General features: G+C 35.2%; 1 protein-coding gene across 1 annotated transcript in view; it reads right to left on the reverse strand.

Moving 5' to 3' along the window:
• The window catches only part of LOC306847771 (uncharacterized protein), a gene marked incomplete at its 5' end in the record, with an annotated part of 57,388 nt that overhangs the window by 30,603 nt on the left and 4,410 nt on the right, over positions 1 to 22,375 (reverse strand). The window contains 8 exons of the mRNA XM_079381917.1: positions 36 to 116; positions 239 to 265; positions 381 to 434; positions 523 to 585; positions 877 to 921; positions 1,003 to 1,047; positions 1,176 to 1,265; positions 2,049 to 2,108. Of these exons, the coding sequence (XP_079238043.1) occupies positions 36 to 116; positions 239 to 265; positions 381 to 434; positions 523 to 585; positions 877 to 921; positions 1,003 to 1,047; positions 1,176 to 1,265; positions 2,049 to 2,108 (465 nt within the window). The remainder of the gene's footprint in view (positions 1 to 35; positions 117 to 238; positions 266 to 380; positions 435 to 522; positions 586 to 876; positions 922 to 1,002; positions 1,048 to 1,175; positions 1,266 to 2,048; positions 2,109 to 22,375) is intronic.

Consider the following 22,375-nt stretch of genomic DNA (forward strand, 5'->3'; position numbering starts at 1 on the left):
CAGGTTCTGTTGCTAATTGGTTAAGAAATGCTCACCCTGGAGCCTGGTAAACCATTAAAGCCAGAAGACCCCTTTTCTGAAGGGCGATTAATTTCTATGACATCCCCAGGCTCCCCCTACAGGAGAAAAGAGAAGGTATTTATAAACATAATTTGACTTATATCCTAATATGCATTGAAGGAAGTGTGCCACTGCAATGCAGAACATAAGCATGTGCATTATGGAATTAATTAATTACCTTTTGTCCAATAGAACCTGGTGGACCCTGTGGAGACAAGAAAGTATGAATTATTTTGAGAATAATGACTTCAAATACTTCTGTGAGTGCATGACAGTATGCTTGCCACTTTGAAATGTGACATAAATGTGACAACACGTACTGGTGAACCCAATAAACCCGGAAGGCCTGGACTTCCTGAGAATCCTCTGTCACCCTGGTAAAGAAAAAAAGTTTATGTTTGTTTGCTCTTTTCAAAGTTTTACTCGTGAACAGACGAGACACTTATTTGAATTGTTTCATACTTTGGTTCCATTACAGCCTGGAACTCCTTTGGGTCCTGGGGGGCCATCCTGTCCTGGAAGACCCTGACAGCCAAAAAAAGCACATACATGCTTATAACTATTACTATTACTATTGAAAAACACGCCATTCTATATTATCTCAATGAGAAATGAGTTTTCTGCTAATTATGTCTGATGGAGGCATAATTTGATGATTTGATCCAAGCCAAGGTGCACATATTACACTAACTGACAGTGAACTTCATTGTCAACAATATTCAATGTGGATTTTATCAATCAGGTCTTGCAGCCATAATTATGAAATCTGCTTAAGAAATGTCCTGTAAAAAGTTTGCCTCTTATTGATTCACTCACTGGGATTCCTGGAGTTCCTGGGAAGCCTGGCAATCCAGAAGGTCCCTGCAAAAACAGAAAGGGTCAGCATTTGTTGATAACTGTGGATCCATTATGAGCCAGAAGCTGTTACTAAGAAATTCTCACTCTTATTCCTTTAGGCCCGCTCGGCCCTGTAGGTCCATCATCACCCTGTGACAGAAACAAAGTCCAGTTTTAATAGAAGCAATAGTATAGCTGATCAATAACAGATTCGGGTTGATCAGTAATTATATACAAATATATGAATATCACAGTGGACTGATGTCCTGACCACTGACCTTCTCTCCACGAGGTCCAATCGGCCCTTCTGGTCCTGGGAAACCTGGAACACCTGATTGGCCCGTTAAACCTGGAAACCCTCGCTCACCCTGTCATTATAGTTAGGAAAGTGTTTAAAGAAAGACATAAAAGAGACCAAAGGAGAGACAGCATCATGGAGAGCCATTATCATTATTGATGTACACAGAAGATCACATCATTCAGAAAAAACAATAAAACAAAGTAATGTAAACACTTCATGTGATCCTAATAGACTAGCTTCTCAGTTAAGATTTCAAAACCACAAACATCTAAGCATACAGCGATACATTACCCAGTGCAGCACTTCTGGTAGCACAGGTAAAAATGAAAAGAGTCAGACTTTTGTTGAGTTCATGTTCACTTCTTTTGAACTTTAGGTGACTATGGTTTAGCCTAGTGAAAGGGCTAGAATTGTCACGCAATCGATGCATTATATATATTCATATTAGAGCCTACAGGTGCGTTCCATTTGACCGTAAGTGCCCTACAAAGTGGATTTCACAGGCTATTCCTATCTGAAGGGAGCAAACATGTTCAGTTTGAAAGGCATGGTAAACACCATAGGGAATAATGGATCATCAATTAATGAATACATACATATGCATATTAAAGTATAGCAATTTATTTAAAGAAGTATTTCCTGATATCATTCCTCAAAATCCTCTAATATGTGCAACTCATCTGTGTTTTATGGTGTTGCAGGGTTTTTGGAATGAAGGCATTTTCTTGGGTGAAGTGAATTTCAACAGAAATCCCGTTCTCTGGAGCAATGAACACTGGGCAGGGACCCTGTCGATTGGAACGCAGCTTATGTACATTATGTGGTTGTTTGTTTGTGGATAAACACTCACCTTTTGCCCTTTCACCCCACTGCAGTCACACTTTGGTCCAGTCCCACAACCATGACACGCCTGAAAACACAAAACACAATTTATTTATAAGCACACAGAACAGATTTTGGAGATTAAAAAGTTTGGAATAATTAAGATTTTTTTTTATTTTGTTAAAAAGAGATTTGTTATGCTCACCAAGGCTACATTTATTTTATGAAAAACACAGTGAAAACAATAATATTGTTAAATACTACTGCAATTTATTCCTGTGATGGCAAAGCTGATTTTCAGCAGCAATTTCTCCAGTCTTCAGTGTTATATGTGACCTGGACCACAAAAGCAGTCATAAGTAGCACAGGTATATTTTGTAGCAATAGCCAAAAATACAATGTATGGGTCAAAATGATCGCTTTTTCTTTTATGCCCCAAATTAGTAGGATATTAAATAAAGATCATGAAGATATTTTGTAAATGTCCTACCGTAAATATGTCAAAACTTAATTTTTGATTAGTAATAAGCATCGCAAAGGACTTCATTTGGACCATTTTAAAGGCAATTTTCTCAATATTCAGATTTTTTTGCACCCTCAGATTCCAGTTTTTCAAATAGTTGTACCTCAGCCAAATATTGTCCTATCCTAACAAACCATACATCAATGGAAAGCTTATTTAATCAGCTTAATGTATAATGTATAATGTAATATGTATAATGTAATAATGAAATTGATAATGTATGAGTTTAAAAAAATTGACCCCTATGACTAGTTTTGTGGTCCAGACAGGGTCACATATGATCCTTCAGAAATGATTCTTATATGCTGAAAAAAATAAAATAAATAATAACCATAATTGATAATAATTAACTACCAAATGAGCATATTAGAATGATTTCTGAAAGATCACGTGACACCGAAGACTGGAGTAATAGCTACTGAAAATTCAGCTTTAAAATTCAGTAGTGTATGCACACCAAATGATTATTAACCATAAAACCACCCTCGGTCAATGTCATGAATGAAGTCTAAGAACAAGAGCATCTTTATAGTTCATTTAAATGAAGTTTCACCACTCATCATCATCAGGGGAACAGTGAAGTCCTGACAGTCCTTATTCACCTAATACAAAAAATGTTTGCATGACATACTGACACCTAGTGGTGTGAACACAGAATACCTTTTATTACACTACTGCTATAACAGGAGCTCTCATCTCTTGTTGTGAGAGAACAAGGCATGACAACATTTATCAAAAATATTATACATTTATGTATTTTTTCTGAGGGAAAAATTAAGGAAAAAAGTTGTTTTGTGAGCTTGTGTGAGGCTTTTGGAAGACAGTTCTTCAATATGAGAGAAGTGATTCTGAAAACATCCAAAGCAACTCTAGCAAAGTGCATAGTGAACTACACTAGTGAAAGCCACACTGAACATGTGTGCATACTTGTTTAAGTGCACATATGAAACAGAACATTGGTCCTGCTAGTCATACACATGCAAACAGTTAAATAGCTTGTCTCCAGAATCTCAAGGTCTAAACAAGACAGCTTGTCATTTTTCTTAAGGTCAGTACAGTCATATACTGTCAAAAGTTAACTCTTCATTACATCAAAACAACTAACATGACAATGTATTGATTAGGTGTCAATAACACAGGAACAAGGCCCTCCTAAAACCTACACCACTCAAGTGTGACTTTAAACACAAAACTGCATTATCTGAAACAAGCACCCAGCTGAATATTTACACTGAACACTGCTGAAACAAAGCAAGCATACAAACAGCAGATTATCTCATGATGACCTGCAGAAAAGCAGACAAAAACAAATTCTGACAAGCACACCTGCTTGATTCAGCACCATTATGCTATTGAAAAAGACAAGCACAGAGAGTCCTGGAAAATAAAGGAAAAGACGAGCTGTGAGCACTGAATGTTTAATGCACTTTCTTAAAGGTAGATGACAAATAATGTACTGTATGTTATGTGTAAACTGCCCTTAAGGATTTAGAATGTATAAAATGTATATGAATGTTTGTGGAAAAGTGTATATAAAATGTAAATAAAAATTAGTTTTTGATATAGCATGTCACATCAAAAGAAATTATATATATCATTTCATGTTAAAAACGTAAATGTGTGAATTACCAAATACTTCCACAAAATTAATTCAAAAAATGATGTATTGATACAACATGCAATAACCCATTAATTGTTTTTTGTGAAGTTAAGTCATTATCATTTTAATAGCTAACTATAATTCTAATGCAACCCCTAATCATAACAAAAACCTTTATGCATTTTTACAATAAAAACTTTTATTTTGTCATATTTTGCTATCCTTTGTTATATTTTGGTAACACATTTGTCCCCAAACTATATCCACACTCACAAACACACACACACACACACACACACACACACACACACACACACACACACACACACACACACACACACAAAAGAAAAACCCTAGGATAACAAAATAATTTCCACTAAGCACAAAACAAGTTCAGAAGTTTATACACTACAGTACAGTTCAAAAGTTTGGGGTTGGAAAAAACAGACTCTTAAAATGTAGTAAAAATAGTAATACTGTGAAATATTATTACAATAGAAAATATGATTCATAGGTTATAATATGAAATGTTTCTTTGATCAAGTGACACTGAAGACTGGAGTAATGACTGCTGAAAATTCAGGAATAAATTACATTTTACAATATATTAAAATATGATATTAATAATATTAATAATTCTTAATATTACAATTGTTTTTTTGATCAGCTTAATGCATCTTTGCTAAAAGTATTCATTTATTTAAAAATATATATACTGACCCCAAACTGTTGAATGGTAGTGGATAAAACATGAGCCAACAATAGTTGCTAGTAAATGTGGAAAAGTAGAGGAAAGGTTTTTTTGGTGATAGATTTTACAGTTTTTTTTAACTGCTTACACACAAAATCTTTACTTGTCACACAATTTATGAAACCTGACACTCAAACACCAGAGCCACACACCAAATCTGCAAAACCATACACTAATTCTCGGCCTTTGGCTCGGTTTTCAATTTTATAAAACACTTGCAAAACACAACACACAATTCTCTATGTAACACACAAAAATCTAACAGGAATTGGTGTTTGCAAATGTTTGCTTTAGAGATGTGTTTGTGATATTTTGAATGCAATGCTTGATTTTGCAAGAGATGCATTTTATGTGTGCAATTCTTGGATTTGTGTGTAAAGTTTTGAAAAAAAAAAAAAAGAGGTTTTGAAAATGTGTGTGGGCAGTTAAAAAACTGTAATGGTGGTGTTGACAAATGTTTTTGGATGTCTAGACTCCAGAGGGCAGAGTTTATATCTACAGTCAAAGTGGGTGGACAGATCAGATACAGACAAGTTATGCTCCGAGTCTATGGACAGATGGGGAGATGAACAGGGCCACCCTGTGGAGAACATTAAGCAGCGCAATGATTCATCCACAAAGGGAATGATTAACTGACCCCTAGTGAAAGATGGCCTGAGGGCAAATGAATGCTGGGAGCAGACAGAACAAAGTGGCAGCAGACCCAATCAAACACACACATATACAAACACATGATCATAATCACACACAAGCTCACAGTGGAATGTTTTGGCCATTTACACTAATTTGATCAGAAATATTTCAAACTGGCAAGTACATCAATGAAAAATCTTTTACGTAGTAATTGTTTTAAGCTGGGATGCATAATAGAGTCTGTATCAGCTTGCAGCAGCTCAAAGTGTTAGTCTAATGATGGGGAAAAACAGGGGAGGTACAGGGAAAAGTGAATCATCCAGGCATTGATTACTGAGGTCAAGGTGCAATCCCTTTATTAAACATTATTAACTTTTCCTCTCTGTCCCATTATCACACCCATTTCACTCTCATAGCCACACACTTCAAGACTGCCGGTTAACAAATAAAGTATTAAGTGCTGTGAGCATTTTGAATGACTTTTTAGCTTTCACTTTTTCAGTGAAATGGTCCTGCATTGTGACAAATTCATTTTGCTCAACAGAAACACACTGAAAAGCTATTTTTTCTCCAGGCACCATTCAGCAATAACAGTAAGAATAACACATTTCACTGCATTCCTTTTCCACAGTCACTGCTGGATTTCATGACTTCAAGGTCCATGGAATGAGAAAACAGAAAAAGGATATCCCAAGAATCTCTTCTAAACATGTTTTTAGGCTACAACTCTTTTGAATCTAATGAGCCAGAAAGCACCTCCTTCTGATGTCCTGCAATGGTTCTTCCCTGGAATTCTTTTATTCCTATTCCTGTGGAGCTAAGAAAAGAATGACCTTTGACCTCTACCAATTAACCAGCTATGGCTGAGTGGCTCACGTGGGGGCAGTTGAGGGGAAATCGTGCATGGGGGTGCAAATGTTTACTAAGGTAATGTCAGAATATAATCATATTGCACTGGCGATCTCCTTAAACTCCACTAGATCTTTACTCGGAAAATGACAACAAACTCTGTATGTGTTTTGCTCATTGAGGAGCCTAACTTCAGATTTAATATGAGAAGACTTTTGAATGCAAGCACATGCAAAAGCCATTAGCAGCAATCTGTTTCCAGGACTCCAAGGGGAAAGTTACAGATCAGCCAGTGTTTGGTTTGTGTAGTATTCACACTTTCATGCTCTTTTTTTCTACATTTATTATTGGTTATTTAATAGACACTACTGTTCAAAAGTTTTGGGTCAAAATGTTTTTTTTTGTGTTTGTTTTAAAGAAATGAATACTTTTATTCAGAAAAGACAGATTAAAAGTGACAGTAAAGAGTTTTACATTGTTATAAAAAAATAGTATTTCAAATAAATTATGTTGTCATTATGTTATTTTGAAATTACTATTCATCCTGAAACAAAATATTAAGCAGCACCAATGTTTTGAACGTTGATAAAAATAAGAAATGTTTTTGAGAGGCAAATTAAATAATTTAATTTAATTCTTTTTTTAGTGCTGTCAAACGATTAATCGCGATTTATCACATCCAAAATAAAAGGTTTTGTTTAGCCTACATGATAAATGTGTGTACTTTGTATATTTATTATGTATCATGCATGTATATGTTTAAGAACAATATGTCATCTTTATATATTAAATATATATAATATAAATTATATGAACATAAATATATACATGTAAATATTTTCAAAATATATACTTTATGTGTGTGTATTTATATAGACAACAAATATACACAGTACACACACATATGTGACCCTGGACCACAAAACCATTCATAAGAGTCAGTTTTTCGAGATTTATACATCATCTGAAAGCTGAATAAATAAGTTTGTTATGATGGGACAATATTCGGCCGAGATACAACTATTTGAAAATCTGGAATCTGAGGGTGCAAAAAAATCTAAATATTGAGAAAATCACCTTTAAAGTTGTCCAAATGAAGTTCTTAGCAATGCATATTACTAAACAAATATGACGTTTTGATATATTTACAGTAAGAAATTTACCAAATATCTTCATGGAACATAATCTTTACTCAATATCCTAATGATTTTTGGCATAAAATAAAAATCAATAATTTTGACCCATACAATGTATTTTTAGCTATTGCTACAAATATACGCCAGTGACATAAGACTGGTTTTGTGGTCCAGGGTCACATATATTATGTAAACAACAACTTTTATTTTGGATGCGATTAATCTTGTTTAATCATTTGACAGCACTGATTTTTTTTTATGTAACAGCTGTTTAAAATAAATAATCGAGTAAGATATATTTCAGAAACATACCAATTATTATTAACAATATTAACTGCTGTAGTATTGGTTTTATTATTATCAAACAATAATAATAATAATAATAATTGAGAATAAGTCATATCTATTATCCCACACTTAAAAGGTATTGGTATCTGCCATAAAAAAAAAAACACTTCTTTTACTGAAATGATACATTAACAATGCCTGACTTTCTATGAATTGCTGGACATTTGTGTCCACATCACTGACTGAACAGATAAAGCTCTTATTAAATTCCCAAAACACACAAGTTTCCCAAGAGAAAGAGAAACTGTCAGTATAATTTCTAAGAAGGCACAATATAAACAATCTAATCTCTACTTGTTTAAAATGCAACTATGTCAACATGTCCCGGTGCACCTAATGTAATTTGGTACAAACAGCATTCTCTCTAAATATTTGCAGATCGGCTTTGAGCAGTTTATGCAACAGCAGCTGGGCTCTTGAACCACGGAGTCCCTCCTTTCAACACCAAAGATGACGCTACAAAGAGGGATGCTGTATATAACTGCAATGGAAAATAGTTATAGACTGCTAAATAAGTAACTCCTCTCTTGGAATCAGCTTTCATTTGTAATATCAGAGTAACGGTGAAACGATAAACGAAAATTACAGTGACATTTGCAGAGCGGGGATCACAGAAGAGAAGCAACTGGATGTGGACTGGCACTCCAATGATTGTAAGACAAGTTCTCACCTGAACTATAAACTGGAGATCTAATTCTATCCCTAACAGAGCGTGTTCAAACCCGCATGCCATACCCAGCTTGCCTATGAATCTAAAACTGCAGGGCTCAAATGAATTACGTCTTCAAGCACTTTTGTCATATAGCAGTTTAAACACAGCAATAGCTGTAGCTTTCGGCAAACCTTTTTATTTAAAAGATGATATTTTGAACATATTACTTATAAAGTTACCTCTCCCATTGACAAAGTCTTTAAAAAATCCTGTGTTGTCACAAGGGAAGAGGCAGATAGATGATAAAATGCCACGGATGCCAGAGCATTGTTGGAAAAGCATTGCTATGCCAAGAAAAACAAGACAAGACATCACAGTAAATTTGTATATTTACTTAAAAAAATATATTATTTACTTGCAAATATCCACATACATAAAATAAATCAATAAAAAAAAAATATATATGACGGATCAGAATTCCCATTAATTTTATATCTAGAAGACAAATAGAATTTCTTTTTGCTAATCTAAACAGCTATGTTTTTGAGATCTAAAGCATAATCTGATTTACTGTTTACTGGAAACAGAGCAAACATTAGCTGCTCTTCACGTGCACATCCATGCAGTGAAACACGGCTGCCCAGAGATACACAGGGGAGCCACGACTGCCTCCATTCACCACTAATAGCAGAAGCAGATGGGAGTGAAAAAAGGCTAAGAAAATGGGGAGCTGAAGATCACCCAAAAGTTGAAAAGGAAGGGTGTGTATGACATGAAAACTAAATATGTTTGCTGTTTAGGGAAGGGGCATATGACTCTAGCTCTCTAAAGCTGAAAAACTGATACATGTTGAAACAAGATCTATTGTCGCTTATTGTTGAAAAAGACATTGAAGAAACATGCACACACATCTCTAACTGACAAAAGCTGTATAATTACAACCTTGTTTTAATGCAGGCTAGACACTAGCATATTACAATGTCTGTCTCGCACAGACTGTCTCACTCCCACCTCCATGGCCTGGATGAAATGCTTTTTCACTTTTATAATAACACTGGAGCTAATTTAGATAGATTTCCATAGTGTGTCAGAGGAACGGATGGCTCACTCCTTAAGGTCTTAGATTACATTAAAGGTCAACTTTAGTGTGATTACAAATTTAGACGTGATACTGTAATTCCAGTATGGTGTGTAAACTATGAATAAAAAACCCATGACACCCTACACTTGAGTAACTACTTTGATACCAAAGGGTTTGTTTGCAGAGTGTTTGTTTCAAATGCAAAGTCTGTATGTAAAATAACATGTGATAATAAACTACACTTATATTTTAAATTATATACACTACTGCTGTTCTGGGGTCAGTAAGCATTTTATTAAGAAATTTATACTTTTATTCAGCAAGGATGCATTCATTTGATCACAAATGACAGTTAAAAAAAAAAAAATTCTATCCATCAACGAAGTCTGAAAAAAATGTATCTCCGTTTTTACAAAAAGTACTGTCAACATTGATTTGTTTTCAAATTAGATAGATAGATAGATGGAAGATATGGGGTAAGCACAAGTTTTCACATAGCATTGAAGAACAAGAAATCACTTCATCTACTGATAGTGCAGTTCAGTATAAGATAACAGATAAAAGAGGGAGGACACAGTATAAGATACAGTTTAAGATAACAGATAAAAGAGGGAGGACACAGTATAAGTTACAGTATAAGATAACAGATAAAAGAGGGAGGACACAGTATAAGTTACAGTATAAGATAACAGATAAAGGAGGGAGGAGACAGTATAAGATAACAGATAAAAGAGGGAGGACACAGTATAAGTTACAGTATAAGATAACAGATAAAGGAGGGAGGAGGCAGTATACGTTACAGTATAAGATAACAGATAAAAGAGGGAGGAGACAGTATAAGATAACAGATAAAAGAGGGAGGAGACAGTATAAGATAACAGATAAAAGAGGGAGGAGACAGTATAAGTTACAGTATAAGATAACAGATAAAAGAGGGAGGAGACAGTATAAGATAACAGATAAAAGAGGGAGGAGGCAGTATACGTTACAGTATAAGATAACAGATAAAAGAGGGAGGAGACAGTATAAGATAACAGATAAAAGAGGGAGGAGACAGTATAAGATAACAGATAAAAGAGGGAGGAGACAGTATAAGTTACAGTATAAGATAACAGATAAAGGAGGGAGGAGGCAGTATACGTTACAGTATAAGATAACAGATAAAAGAGGGAGGAGACAGTATAAGATAACAGATAAAAGAGGGAGGAGACAGTATAAGATAACAGATAAAAGAGGGAGGAGACAGTATAAGTTACAGTATAAGATAACAGATAAAAGAGGGAGGACACAGTATAAGTTACAGTATAAGATAACAGATAAAGGAGGGAGGAGGCAGTATACGTTACAGTATAAGATAACAGATAAAAGAGGGAGGAGACAGTATAAGATAACAGATAAAAGAGGGAGGAGACAGTATAAGATAACAGATAAAAGAGGGAGGAGACAGTATAAGTTACAGTATAAGATAACAGATAAAAGAGGGAGGAGACAGTATAAGATAACAGATAAAGGAGGGAGGAGGCAGTATACGTTACAGTATAAGATAACAGATAAAAGAGGGAGGAGACAGTATAAGATAACAGATAAAAGAGGGAGGAGACAGTATAAGATAACAGATAAAAGAGGGAGGAGACAGTATAAGTTACAGTATAAGATAACAGATAAAAGAGGGAGGAGACAGTATAAGATAACAGATAAAAGAGGGAGGAGGCAGTATACGTTACAGTATAAGATAACAGATAAAAGAGGGAGGAGACAGTATAAGATAACAGATAAAAGAGGGAGGAGGCAGTATAAGTTACAGTATAAGATAACAGATAAAAGAGGGAGGAGACAGTATAAGATAACAGATAAAAGAGGGAGGAGGCAGTATACGTTACAGTATAAGATAACAGATAAAAGAGGGAGGAGACAGTATAAGATAACAGATAAAAGAGGGAGGAGACAGTATAAGATAACAGATAAAAGAGGGAGGAGGCAGTATACGTTACAGTATAAGATAACAGATAAAAGAGGGAGGAGACAGTATAAGATAACAGATAAAAGAGGGAGGAGACAGTATAAGATAACAGATAAAAGAGGGAGGAGACAGTATAAGTTACAGTATAAGATAACAGATAAAAGAGGGAGGAGACAGTATAAGATAACAGATAAAAGAGGGAGGAGGCAGTATAAGTTACAGTATAAGATAACAGATAAAAGAGGGAGGAGACAGTATAAGTTACAGTATAAGATAACAGATAAAAGAGGGAGGAGGCAGTATACGTTACAGTATAAGATAACAGATAAAAGAGGGAGGAGGCAGTATAAGTTACAGTATAAGATAACAGATAATGAGGGAGGAGGCAGTATAAGTTACAGTATAAGATAACAGATAAAGGAGGGAGGAGACAGTATAAGTTACAGTATAAGATAACAGATAAAAGAGGGAGGAGGCAGTATAAGATAACAGATAAAAGAGGGAGGAGACAGTATAAGTTACAGTATAAGATAACAGATAAAAGAGGGAGGAGGCAGTATAAGTTACAGTTTAAGATAACAGATAAAAGAGGGAGGAGACAGTATAAGTTACAGTTTAAGATAACAGATAAAAGAGGGAGGAGACAGTATAAGTTACAGTTTAAGATAACAGATAAAGGAGGGATGAGACAGTATAAGTTACAGTATAAGATAACAGATAAAAGAGGGAGGAGGCAGTATAAGTTACAGTTTAAGATAACAGATAAAAGAGGGAGGAGACAGTATAAGTTACAGTATAAGATAACAGATAAAAGAGGGAGGAGGCAGTATAAGTTACAGTATAAGATAACAGATAAAGGAGGGAGGAGACAGTATAAGTTACAGTATAAGATAACAGATAAAGGAGGGAGGAGACAGTATAAGTTACAGTATAAGATAACAGATAAAGGAGGGAGGAGACAGTATAAGTTACAGTATAAGATAACAGATAATGAGGGAGGAGGCAGTATAAGTTACAGTATAAGATAACAGATAAAAGAGGGAGGAGGCAGTATAAGTTACAGTATAAGATAACAGATAAAAGAGGGAGGAGGCAGTATAAGTTACAGTATAAGATAACAGATAAAAGAGGGAGGAGGCAGTATAAGTTACAGTATAAGATAACAGATAAAAGAGGGAGGAGACAGTATAAGTTACAGTATAAGATAACAGATAATGAGGGAGGAGGCAGTATAAGTTACAGTATAAGATAACAGATAAAAGAGGGAGGAGGCAGTATAAGTTACAGTATAAGATAACAGATAATGAGGGAGGAGGCAGTATAAGTTACAGTATAAGATAACAGATAAAAGAGGGAGGAGGCAGTATAAGTTACAGTATAAGATAACAGATAAAGGAGGGATGAGACAGTATAAGTTACAGTATAAGATAACAGATAAAAGAAGAAGGAGACAGTATAAGTTACAGTATAAGATAACAGATAAAAGAGGGAGGAGGCAGTATAAGTTACAGTATAAGATAACAGATAAAGGAGGGAGGAGACAGTATAAGTTACAGTATAAGATAACAGATAAAAGAGGGAGGAGGCAGTATAAGTTACAGTTTAAGATAACAGATAAAAGAGGGAGGAGACAGTATAAGTTACAGTATAAGATAACAGATAAAAGAGGGAGGAGGCAGTATAAGTTACAGTATAAGATAACAGATAATGAGGGAGGAGGCAGTATAAGTTACAGTATAAGATAACAGATAAAAGAGGAAGGAGACAGTATAAGTTACAGTATAAGATAACAGATAAAAGAGGGAGGAGGCAGTATAAGTTACAGTATAAGATAACAGATAAAAGAGGGAGGAGACAGTATAAGTTACAGTATAAGATAACAGATAAAGGAGGGAGGAGACAGTATAAGTTACAGTATAAGATAACAGATAATGAGGGAGGAGGCAGTATAAGTTACAGTATAAGATAACAGATAAAAGAGGGAGGAGGCAGTATAAGTTACAGTATAAGATAACAGATAAAGGAGGGAGGAGACAGTATAAGTTACAGTATAAGATAACAGATAAAAGAGGGAGGAGGCAGTATAAGTTACAGTTTAAGATAACAGATAAAAGAGGGAGGAGGCAGTATAAGTTACAGTTTAAGATAACAGATAATGAGGGAGGAGGCAGTATAAGTTACAGTATAAGATAACAGATAAAAGAGGGAGGAGACAGTATACGTTACAGTATAAGATAACAGATAAAAGAGGGAGGAGACAGTATAAGTTACAGTATAAGATAACAGATAAAAGAGGGAGGAGACAGTATACGTTACAGTATAAGATAACAGATAAAAGAGGGAGGAGACAGTATAAGTTACAGTATAAGATAACAGATAAAAGAGGGAGGAGACAGTATACGTTACAGTATAAGATAACAGATAAAAGAGGGAGGAGGCAGTATAAGTTACAGTATAAGATAACAGATAAAAGAGGGAGGAGGCAGTATAAGTTACAGTATAAGATAACAGATAAAGGAGGGATGAGACAGTATAAGTTACAGTATAAGATAACAGATAAAAGAGGGAGGAGGCAGTATAAGATACAGTTTAAGATAACAGATAAAGGAGGGATGAGACAGTATAAGTTACAGTATAAGATAACAGATAAAAGAGGGAGGAGGCAGTATACGTTACAGTATAAGATAACAGATATATCAGCTATAGTTGACTTAAACACATATGCACATAGATATCCTGTTTTCTTGGTCTTAAGATGGGGCTGTGTTTCTCTTAAGATATATTTGCAACATATACAGTATGACATTCCTATAGATAAAGACAAGTCCAATCAAGACTGCCCAGTGTATTTTTCTGGAAAAGTGCTAGTTATTAAACTTGGATATGATTAATGTGCCTGTTGCCCACCTAAGTAATCACCTCATTCAGCGCAACTCTACCAACGTGTATTTGTACTTTACACAAGCAGGCAGCAACACTGCTATCAAATCCATCAAGGAATGTACTGTACTATTGCTCCACACTTCCCGTTTGTACTTCACTACTCCTCTCTGAACACTGAATCCGACACCCCTTATGTTTTTAATGTCTCTGATTTTAGATCACTTTCAATTGCACTCCACTTGCCCAACCGCACCAGAGCAGACATGCCTCAAAACACTCCCAGGCAATACACCAAATCACAAACCATCCTAAAATTACTTTTGCCGGTAATCTGCCTCAGAACATAAACACTTTAGAAATATTTCACGATAATTTCTTTAATTGAATTGTGTACTTCTTTTCATGCACAAGTTAGGCAAGAAGTAAACCATAATGAGCCTTTATAGCCTATTCCACACTCAAGTGCACACATGAAGCTTGCCGAAAGCACAGAAAAACTTAATGACTATGAATGTTTTGGTAAAAAAAAATAGTAAGGAGATATTTTTATTATCTATGAATAAAATAGTGTTTTCTGAGTGAGTGTGCTGTGAAGATCAAGTTGAAAATGCTGCCATCTCCACAGTACAGTGACACACCTGTAGAGAGAAATGCACCTTTGCATTACATAATTGTTTTCAATTTGAATTAGTTTGTTGAAAAGTAGAATTTCTAGTTTTCTATAGACATATTGCTCATGCCTGTGTGGAAAGTAGCCTCTAAGCTAAGATTCAGTTCAGTTCAATTTAGGAGAATTCTTAAGTGTTTGTGGATATGGCCCCTGGCATATAACATCATACTCTGAAATAAATAAAACACTCACGTACTATAAACTGTCCAAACATTACTCTGAAGGTTTCCTTACAACATTTTACATTAGCTTTTACAATAAAGGCATAGTTTACCCAAAAATGAAAAGAACACCAGCGGATCATTCCGTGTCAACTCAACCAAATTTCAGAAATTTCCCCGGCTCAAATTTTAGATTTTGCTAATATTTTTTTCTGAAGAAAGATAAACATGTATAGTGATGAAAACCAAAATATTAAATGTCATGAATGAATATTTACTAAGTAATCCTCTATTTTGTAGAGTGGAGGTCAAAATGGCAAATTTCACCTGAGATTCAGAGCCAAATCACAGGGGGTTAAACATGACTTAAGAAAGATGGCAGCATCACAATATTAATTTTACACAGAGATTAGTAGGTCAGTTAGTAAAATATGGTGACTTTAGCAATCTTTGTTGCATTATGTGCCAATGGTGACCATTCATAAATGGGGAAAGAGCACTTTTCAAGTTCTTTTCTCCAAAGTTTGCTTTACTGTAACTCAACAAGTATTAAAGATATCTCAATGCCCTTTTAGATATTGGGTCTTAACAAACTTTACTTTTGGCTTCTTCATTTTTAAGGCCCTATATGGTTCGGTTCCAGAGATATTGGAATCTCAATATGGCTCCAAGAGTAAATTGTTAAAATATACATTTTCAGTAGTCAAAAACCAAATGTGGGTCAATTTGCAAAAATATGATACTTTTCTTTTAGAGAGGAATGTCACAAGAACAAATAATGTTGAAACTAGAAATGTATCTCATTTAATTCTGTCAAAGCAACTGCATTGAAAATACCTGTCTGGGGGCATTAAATATTATTTTTCCAAAGTTTGCATGCCTATAACTCAAGAAGTATTAAAGATATCGCAATATGATTTTATATTCTAGTTCTTAATAAACTTTGCTTTTAGAATCTACATTTTAAAGGCCCTACATCATTCAGTTTCAGAGACCCCCCTCTACAAAATAGTGGATTAATCAGTAAATATTCATCCATGACATTTAATATTTTGGCTTTCATCATTATACATGTCTGTCTTTCTTCAGAAAAAAATATTATCAAAATCAAAAATTTGAACCGGGGACCTCTGCTTGAGTTGACACGGAATGACCCCAAAGATGTTTTGAAGAATTTTGTTGACCGCTGACTTGAGGCATTTGTCAAAATATCTTCTTTTATGTTCCACAGAAAAAAGAAAGTTATGCACGTTTGGATTTGGGTAAGTAAAGACTTTTTTATTTTTGGGTGAACTATCCCTTGGCATAACAGCATATTATAGTGTGTTGATCCTTGTCTTGATGTCCATTGTAAAGTGTGGGTCCTGAAACAAAACCATTTCAGAACTTCTGCTCTCATCTTATGCAGAATGTTTGAAGAATTTATAGCAATGAAGGTATTATGGACCATTTTTTGAGATGGCTAACATGTTTGAATAGTATTGGTAAATGTAATGAAAAAGTATTACATGAACTTTAAAAATATGAAATGTAAATTCAAAGTTCTTAGAAAGATATTAACTTTGTAGCTCTCTAATTTGCTGGATCTGCTAAAAGCAATGTAATGTACCACGGATTTCTGTAATGCACTAAAGCCTGGAATACACAACACGATTTTTTCCCCGATTTTACAGTCTGAACAAGTTGACGCTAGTTAAGGAAAGCCAGAGCCAGTCTGCAGATTACAGCTGACAGATTCCACAGAAAATTGCGTAGTGTATGATGGTCACAGACTCAGATTTTTTAGCTTCAGACTTTGATTCCTTCCAGTCGAAGGATATCAAACATGTTTGAAATTTTCAGCTGATTTTAGAACACATATTGTTTTCATTTGTCATGTGTAGCACCACGGTGCACGTTTCTGCATGAGTTTGTTTTGATCGGAAAACTTTAAAGGTCCCATGAAATCAAAATTGAAGTTTTTTGGGTGTTTGTATCAATATGTTAGTCTTAAGGTTATCTGTATGCCAGTGTGCTGAAATAGGTCACTTGTTCACAGAATTTGTATTTTCGGTACGGTGAATGGCACATAGTGCACTATATAGGGGACAGGGAACGATTCAGACAGTATGGCTCTGCTTTACAGTTTCAAACTAAACCAAAAAATCTGGGGGTGATATTTGACGCCAACTTAACATTTGATCCGCATGTTCGTAATACAGTCAAGTAATCTTTTTGTCATCTCAGAAACATTGCCAAATTACATCCCATGTACAATTTTTCTGTGGCTGAAAAGTTAATCAACACTTTTGTGTTTTCGCGTATTGATTATTGTAATGCTTTGCTGGCTGGAGTTTCAAAAGCTTGTAAGTAAAGTAAACTGTAAGTAAATTACAGTTGGTACAAAATTCAGCTGCCAGAATACTGACTACGCTCCTCTGAAGCTGGTCTTTTAACTGTTCAATCAACTCGGCTTAAAACTATGGGTGATCGGGCTTTCTCTTCATTGGCTCCTAAATTGTGGAATTCCCTGCCCTCTGAGATTAGAAATGCAGAATCTCTTAGTGTTTTTAAATCGTCCCTTAAAACTTACTTTTTAGGGTAGCTTTTATGTAATTTATGTGATTACTTTGTGTTTTATTATATTGGCCTTGTATTGTTTTATTTGTTTTTTACTGCTTGTACTCTTGTGTGTATCTTTTTTACTTCATATTTGTATGTAAAGCGCTTTGAGATGCTACTTTTAAAGGCGCTATATAAAATAAAGTTTATTATTATTATTATCATAAATATGCTTTCCATTGAGGAAAAAAATAAGTAACCACTGCACCACACACACACTCTGCTCCGGTCCAGAGACACGATAGCATGGAGTGGATCACATGCGCGATTCGGAGCAGTTAACAAAACATATCGGACCTATTTGAATTCACACAGAATGCTATATTTTATAGCAATATGGATGAGATTGTGGCTGTCATACCCTGTCAAATGTGATATAAACGAACGCTATTGGCTATTCGCCCTGTCTTCCTGTTTCAGTTAAAATTACGCCAACAGATAGAATAACACTGCATGTTTCAAAGCATTTCAGGGGACCTTTAAAGTCTGGTAATGTATGATCATCGGTCGTGTAATGTATGATGCCCAGTTTTCCTTTGTCAGACATTTCTGTAATTTCTACAGTTATTTACTGTACATCACCCAGTATAATACTGCAAATTCCCTTTACATTAAATAACTGTAATACCCTTTGCATCATAGGAATTTTCTGTGACGTCAGACCCCACATACAGAGACTTACTGTATTTTTTAAAATTGCTGTACTACTGTATTTGCTAACAGCCTCTTTGGCGCCATTCTATTGAGGTTGTTTTGTTTCCCTCATTTCTTACATTTGGATTGATACGATTTGCCCTACACCATGTCTACAATGCCGCAACAGCTGACTATACTGACTATATTGGACATGTTACTGCCTGTAATCATTGTAAAATCCATTTGCCCTTCATGTCAGAAACAGCACGAGTGCTTGGAGTAAATCTGTACATCAGAAATATTTACTGGCATCACTTTACTGTCCGCATCCACTGTAGATATATACTATATATCTATATAATGGGTTCTATAGTATATTGTCTTTTGTCGAGTTGAGTCATGCCGTGCCACACCACTTGCGTCCGAGGAATACACGAAAGCAGCGAGGCAGCACCGCGGATTTTGCCCGGGGATGAACCTGCGAGAGTGGAAGAGTTCCCGGAGAGCATCTACACTGTGTCGATGCACCTTACGAGAGAATAAAACGTAAAGGTAAAAATATATGTACGTTTGTCTGTGTGTTTGTGTCAGATTTTTGCACACCAGTTTAACCTAGTAACATTTACCCATCAAAAACATGGTGGTAGCCAACTTTACTATGGTAAACTGCACTGTCGTTTCAAACGACTTTTGTCAGCATATTGAATTAAGTTACCGAATTAAAATGGTTTTTAACGAGCAACGCTTATCTTATATTAACGTTAGGTCAACTAATGTGAAATTTTGTTCAGGTGTTAGTTAAAGATGCCATAGAAAGGAAAACTGTATTTACCTGGGCATAGTTGAATAATAACAGTTCTGTACATGGAAATGACATACAGTGAGCCTCAAACACCATTGTTTCCTCCTTCTTGTGTAAATCTTGTGAAAAATAGGCGAATCAGAACATAACACCGACTGTGACGTACCAGCTGAATCATCAGAAGTTCTGCAGTTATTATGAAGAAACAAGCGAGGACAACAGCAAAAATGGCAGATCATGGAAATAAATGTTATGTTTCAGGCTGTGCAGGGGATGTGAAGTGCAGGGATGGGTTGGTGTCTGTATTCAGAAAGGCACGGAAAACAAATAACGTGTTCTAATAAAATAACGCGAGTCACTAAAGGGACATGGTTCGCTCCTTGCTAGCAGTAGCCTGTTACATTGCAGTACATAAGATTTATCACTTACCACATAAACAGAGTAAGGAGAGATGACTGAGGATGATGGTGAATGATTTACAGATCCTGAGCACCACTGACAAGCATCTGATCTTGTAAAATGTTTGGTAAGTACTGCCGCTCCCTGATGCCCGCATTTTATATACAGTATAATTATCCGATGATATAACTGAGAGAAAAAGTTTTGAAATATATATTTTCCTCCCTGTGTTTCCTTCCTGCTGTGTGAGAAATGAGCTGAAATGAACCGCACTGTGAAACAGCCAATCAGAGGCTGAGCAGAGCTCAACATTATTATTCATGACCCTTCCAAATAAACCAATAACAGACCATTTCATTCTAGGGAGAAATCCTAGGGTTTTAAATGGCCATGTAAAACCGTTTCTGGAGATTTTATGCCCTTACCTAAGCCACATACTTTCTATGTAGATATCAGAGAACATTTTAAAATATTGTATCCATGCATTCTATGTCACCTTTAATGTTGGCCTATTGCCTATTGAGAAAATAAAATCGTATGTTAGCTAGGTTAAACAGGTTTTATGGCTAGCTGCCTTTCTAGTTTTAGAATTAGTTTGTTATAGGAATATTTTTAAAGGAATTTAAGATTTTCTGCATTTTTTGTACTAGTGTTTTAAAGGCAACTGCAATGAAGCATCAAGAAAGATATGAGCATGCCAGCCACCCCGAGACTGATAATTCATGGTAAGAGAGCAACTATGGTTTTGAGAGGTTTATGTATTCTATATGGGGTTTGCTTTTTGTTTTTCAGAGAAGACATTTCTGTCACTAACAAAGTGGATAGTGAGCAAAGGTGGTGGCCACGTTTCGGAGCAGCTCCTGGGTTTTGCAAATGGCTATGTATTCTTTGGCTGCTTGTCTTTTTTCCCCATTATGTTTCTGTTGCCTAAGATTCGGTAACACTTTAGAATAGGGAACACTTATTAGCTATTAACAACTACTTTTCCCTCAATAAACTCCTAATTTGCTGCTTATGAATAGTTAGTAAGGTAGTTGTTAAGTTTAGGTATTGGGTAGGATTAGGGATGTAGAATTCATGCCTTATTCATGCAGAATAAGGCATTAATATATGCTTAATTACTACTAATAAATGGCTAATATTCTATTAATATGCATGCTAATTAGCAACTAGTTAAGAGACCCTAAAATAAAGTGTTACCAAAGATACTTTGTGAGGATAATGCACAGCAAAACGTCCGACGGGAGAAATGGTGAAGTTCCAGCATCGGAAGACTGTATTTATACATGCAATGTTATTGTGTCTGTTTTAATTGAATGCCAGTAGTACCTATGTAGAGTAAAAATGAAATGAATTTTATATAAATATTATAAAATCTAATGAAATCTATTTTAAAATATATGAATTACAGTAGTATACTGATGAATTTACAGTTTGCAACTGTAGATCAAATACAGTTTGCTACTGTAAATCTTAATTACAGTAACTTACTGGCAACAGTGTTGCCACTAAGTTACTGTAAAAAACCCTTTGAAATATCTAACAGTGCTCTTTACAAAGTCGGTAAGTGTATGATGCCTAGTGCTTTAAAAATCTGTTCAGATATTAAAAGTCGTGTAGTATATTCCAGCCTTAACCCAAGAATCCCTATGTGTCTGCCTATCAAACAGAGAGAATGATAATGAAGGTGATGTCTGGAGCAACAGTAGATGTTCTCTTGCTCCCACTCAAACTCATCAGACTGAGATGAGAAGATATCTAAAGCAGACAAACCTCTGCATAAAAAGTCTTCATACTGTCCAGGTAACTTCTCTCTCACTGTTCTTTCACAGTTTGATGACCTCTCCATCACTTAAACAAACACAGACTGCATGCATGTGTTTGCATGTGTGGTGTAAATTAACCACGCACTGAAAAAGCTGCTATTTGCCAGTTTATTTAGGGTTTAGCGCTGTGGGGGGTGAGGCAGTGAAGGAAATAGAGATTGGGTGTGAGAAGAGGATCACTGTCCACCTTATCCTAAATGGTATTTGCATCTCTTTCACACCACATTGTAAGTATAAGCACCCCAACAGTACACACACATACCTTTTAATCTATTAACACTCATTACCAGCAATAGATTTTGATGAAGTCTCCTGCTTGATCAAAAGATTTTGATTGAATCTCCTGCTTCTGTGATGTTTTTCCTGAGAAAAATACCTCAGTTATGTTTTTTCATACAATGCATTAGAAACAGTAACTGGTGCGTTTTCAGTTGAGCTTGAACATTTATATAATTAAAAAAAAAAAAATATATATATATATATAAATATATATATATATATATATATAAATATATACGTTACAGCATGCAACAACTATTTTCTACTTTTTGTCTGTTTTATTTCTCCTCAAAACATTTTGGAGGAACATCTGAGAAGTCAAAATAAAGAATGACTCAGAACGGTATAATGACTTATTGAAGAGTATTAAATAGTCTTTGACTCATGAGGGCATGAAGCTCAGCATAAACATACTCAGAGTGACTCAGAATGTCTCTTCACAGTCTTGATACTAGCCTCTTAAAGAAATAATTCACCCAAAAATGAAAATTGTACTGTTAATTAACTCAAGAACTCGTTCAAAAGAATGATTAGTTTGCGAACCATACATCACTCTGCACCGTTT

Source organism: Barbus barbus (genome assembly GCF_936440315.1).
Source record: "Barbus barbus genome assembly, chromosome: 1".
NCBI lineage: Eukaryota > Metazoa > Chordata > Actinopteri > Cypriniformes > Cyprinidae > Barbus > Barbus barbus.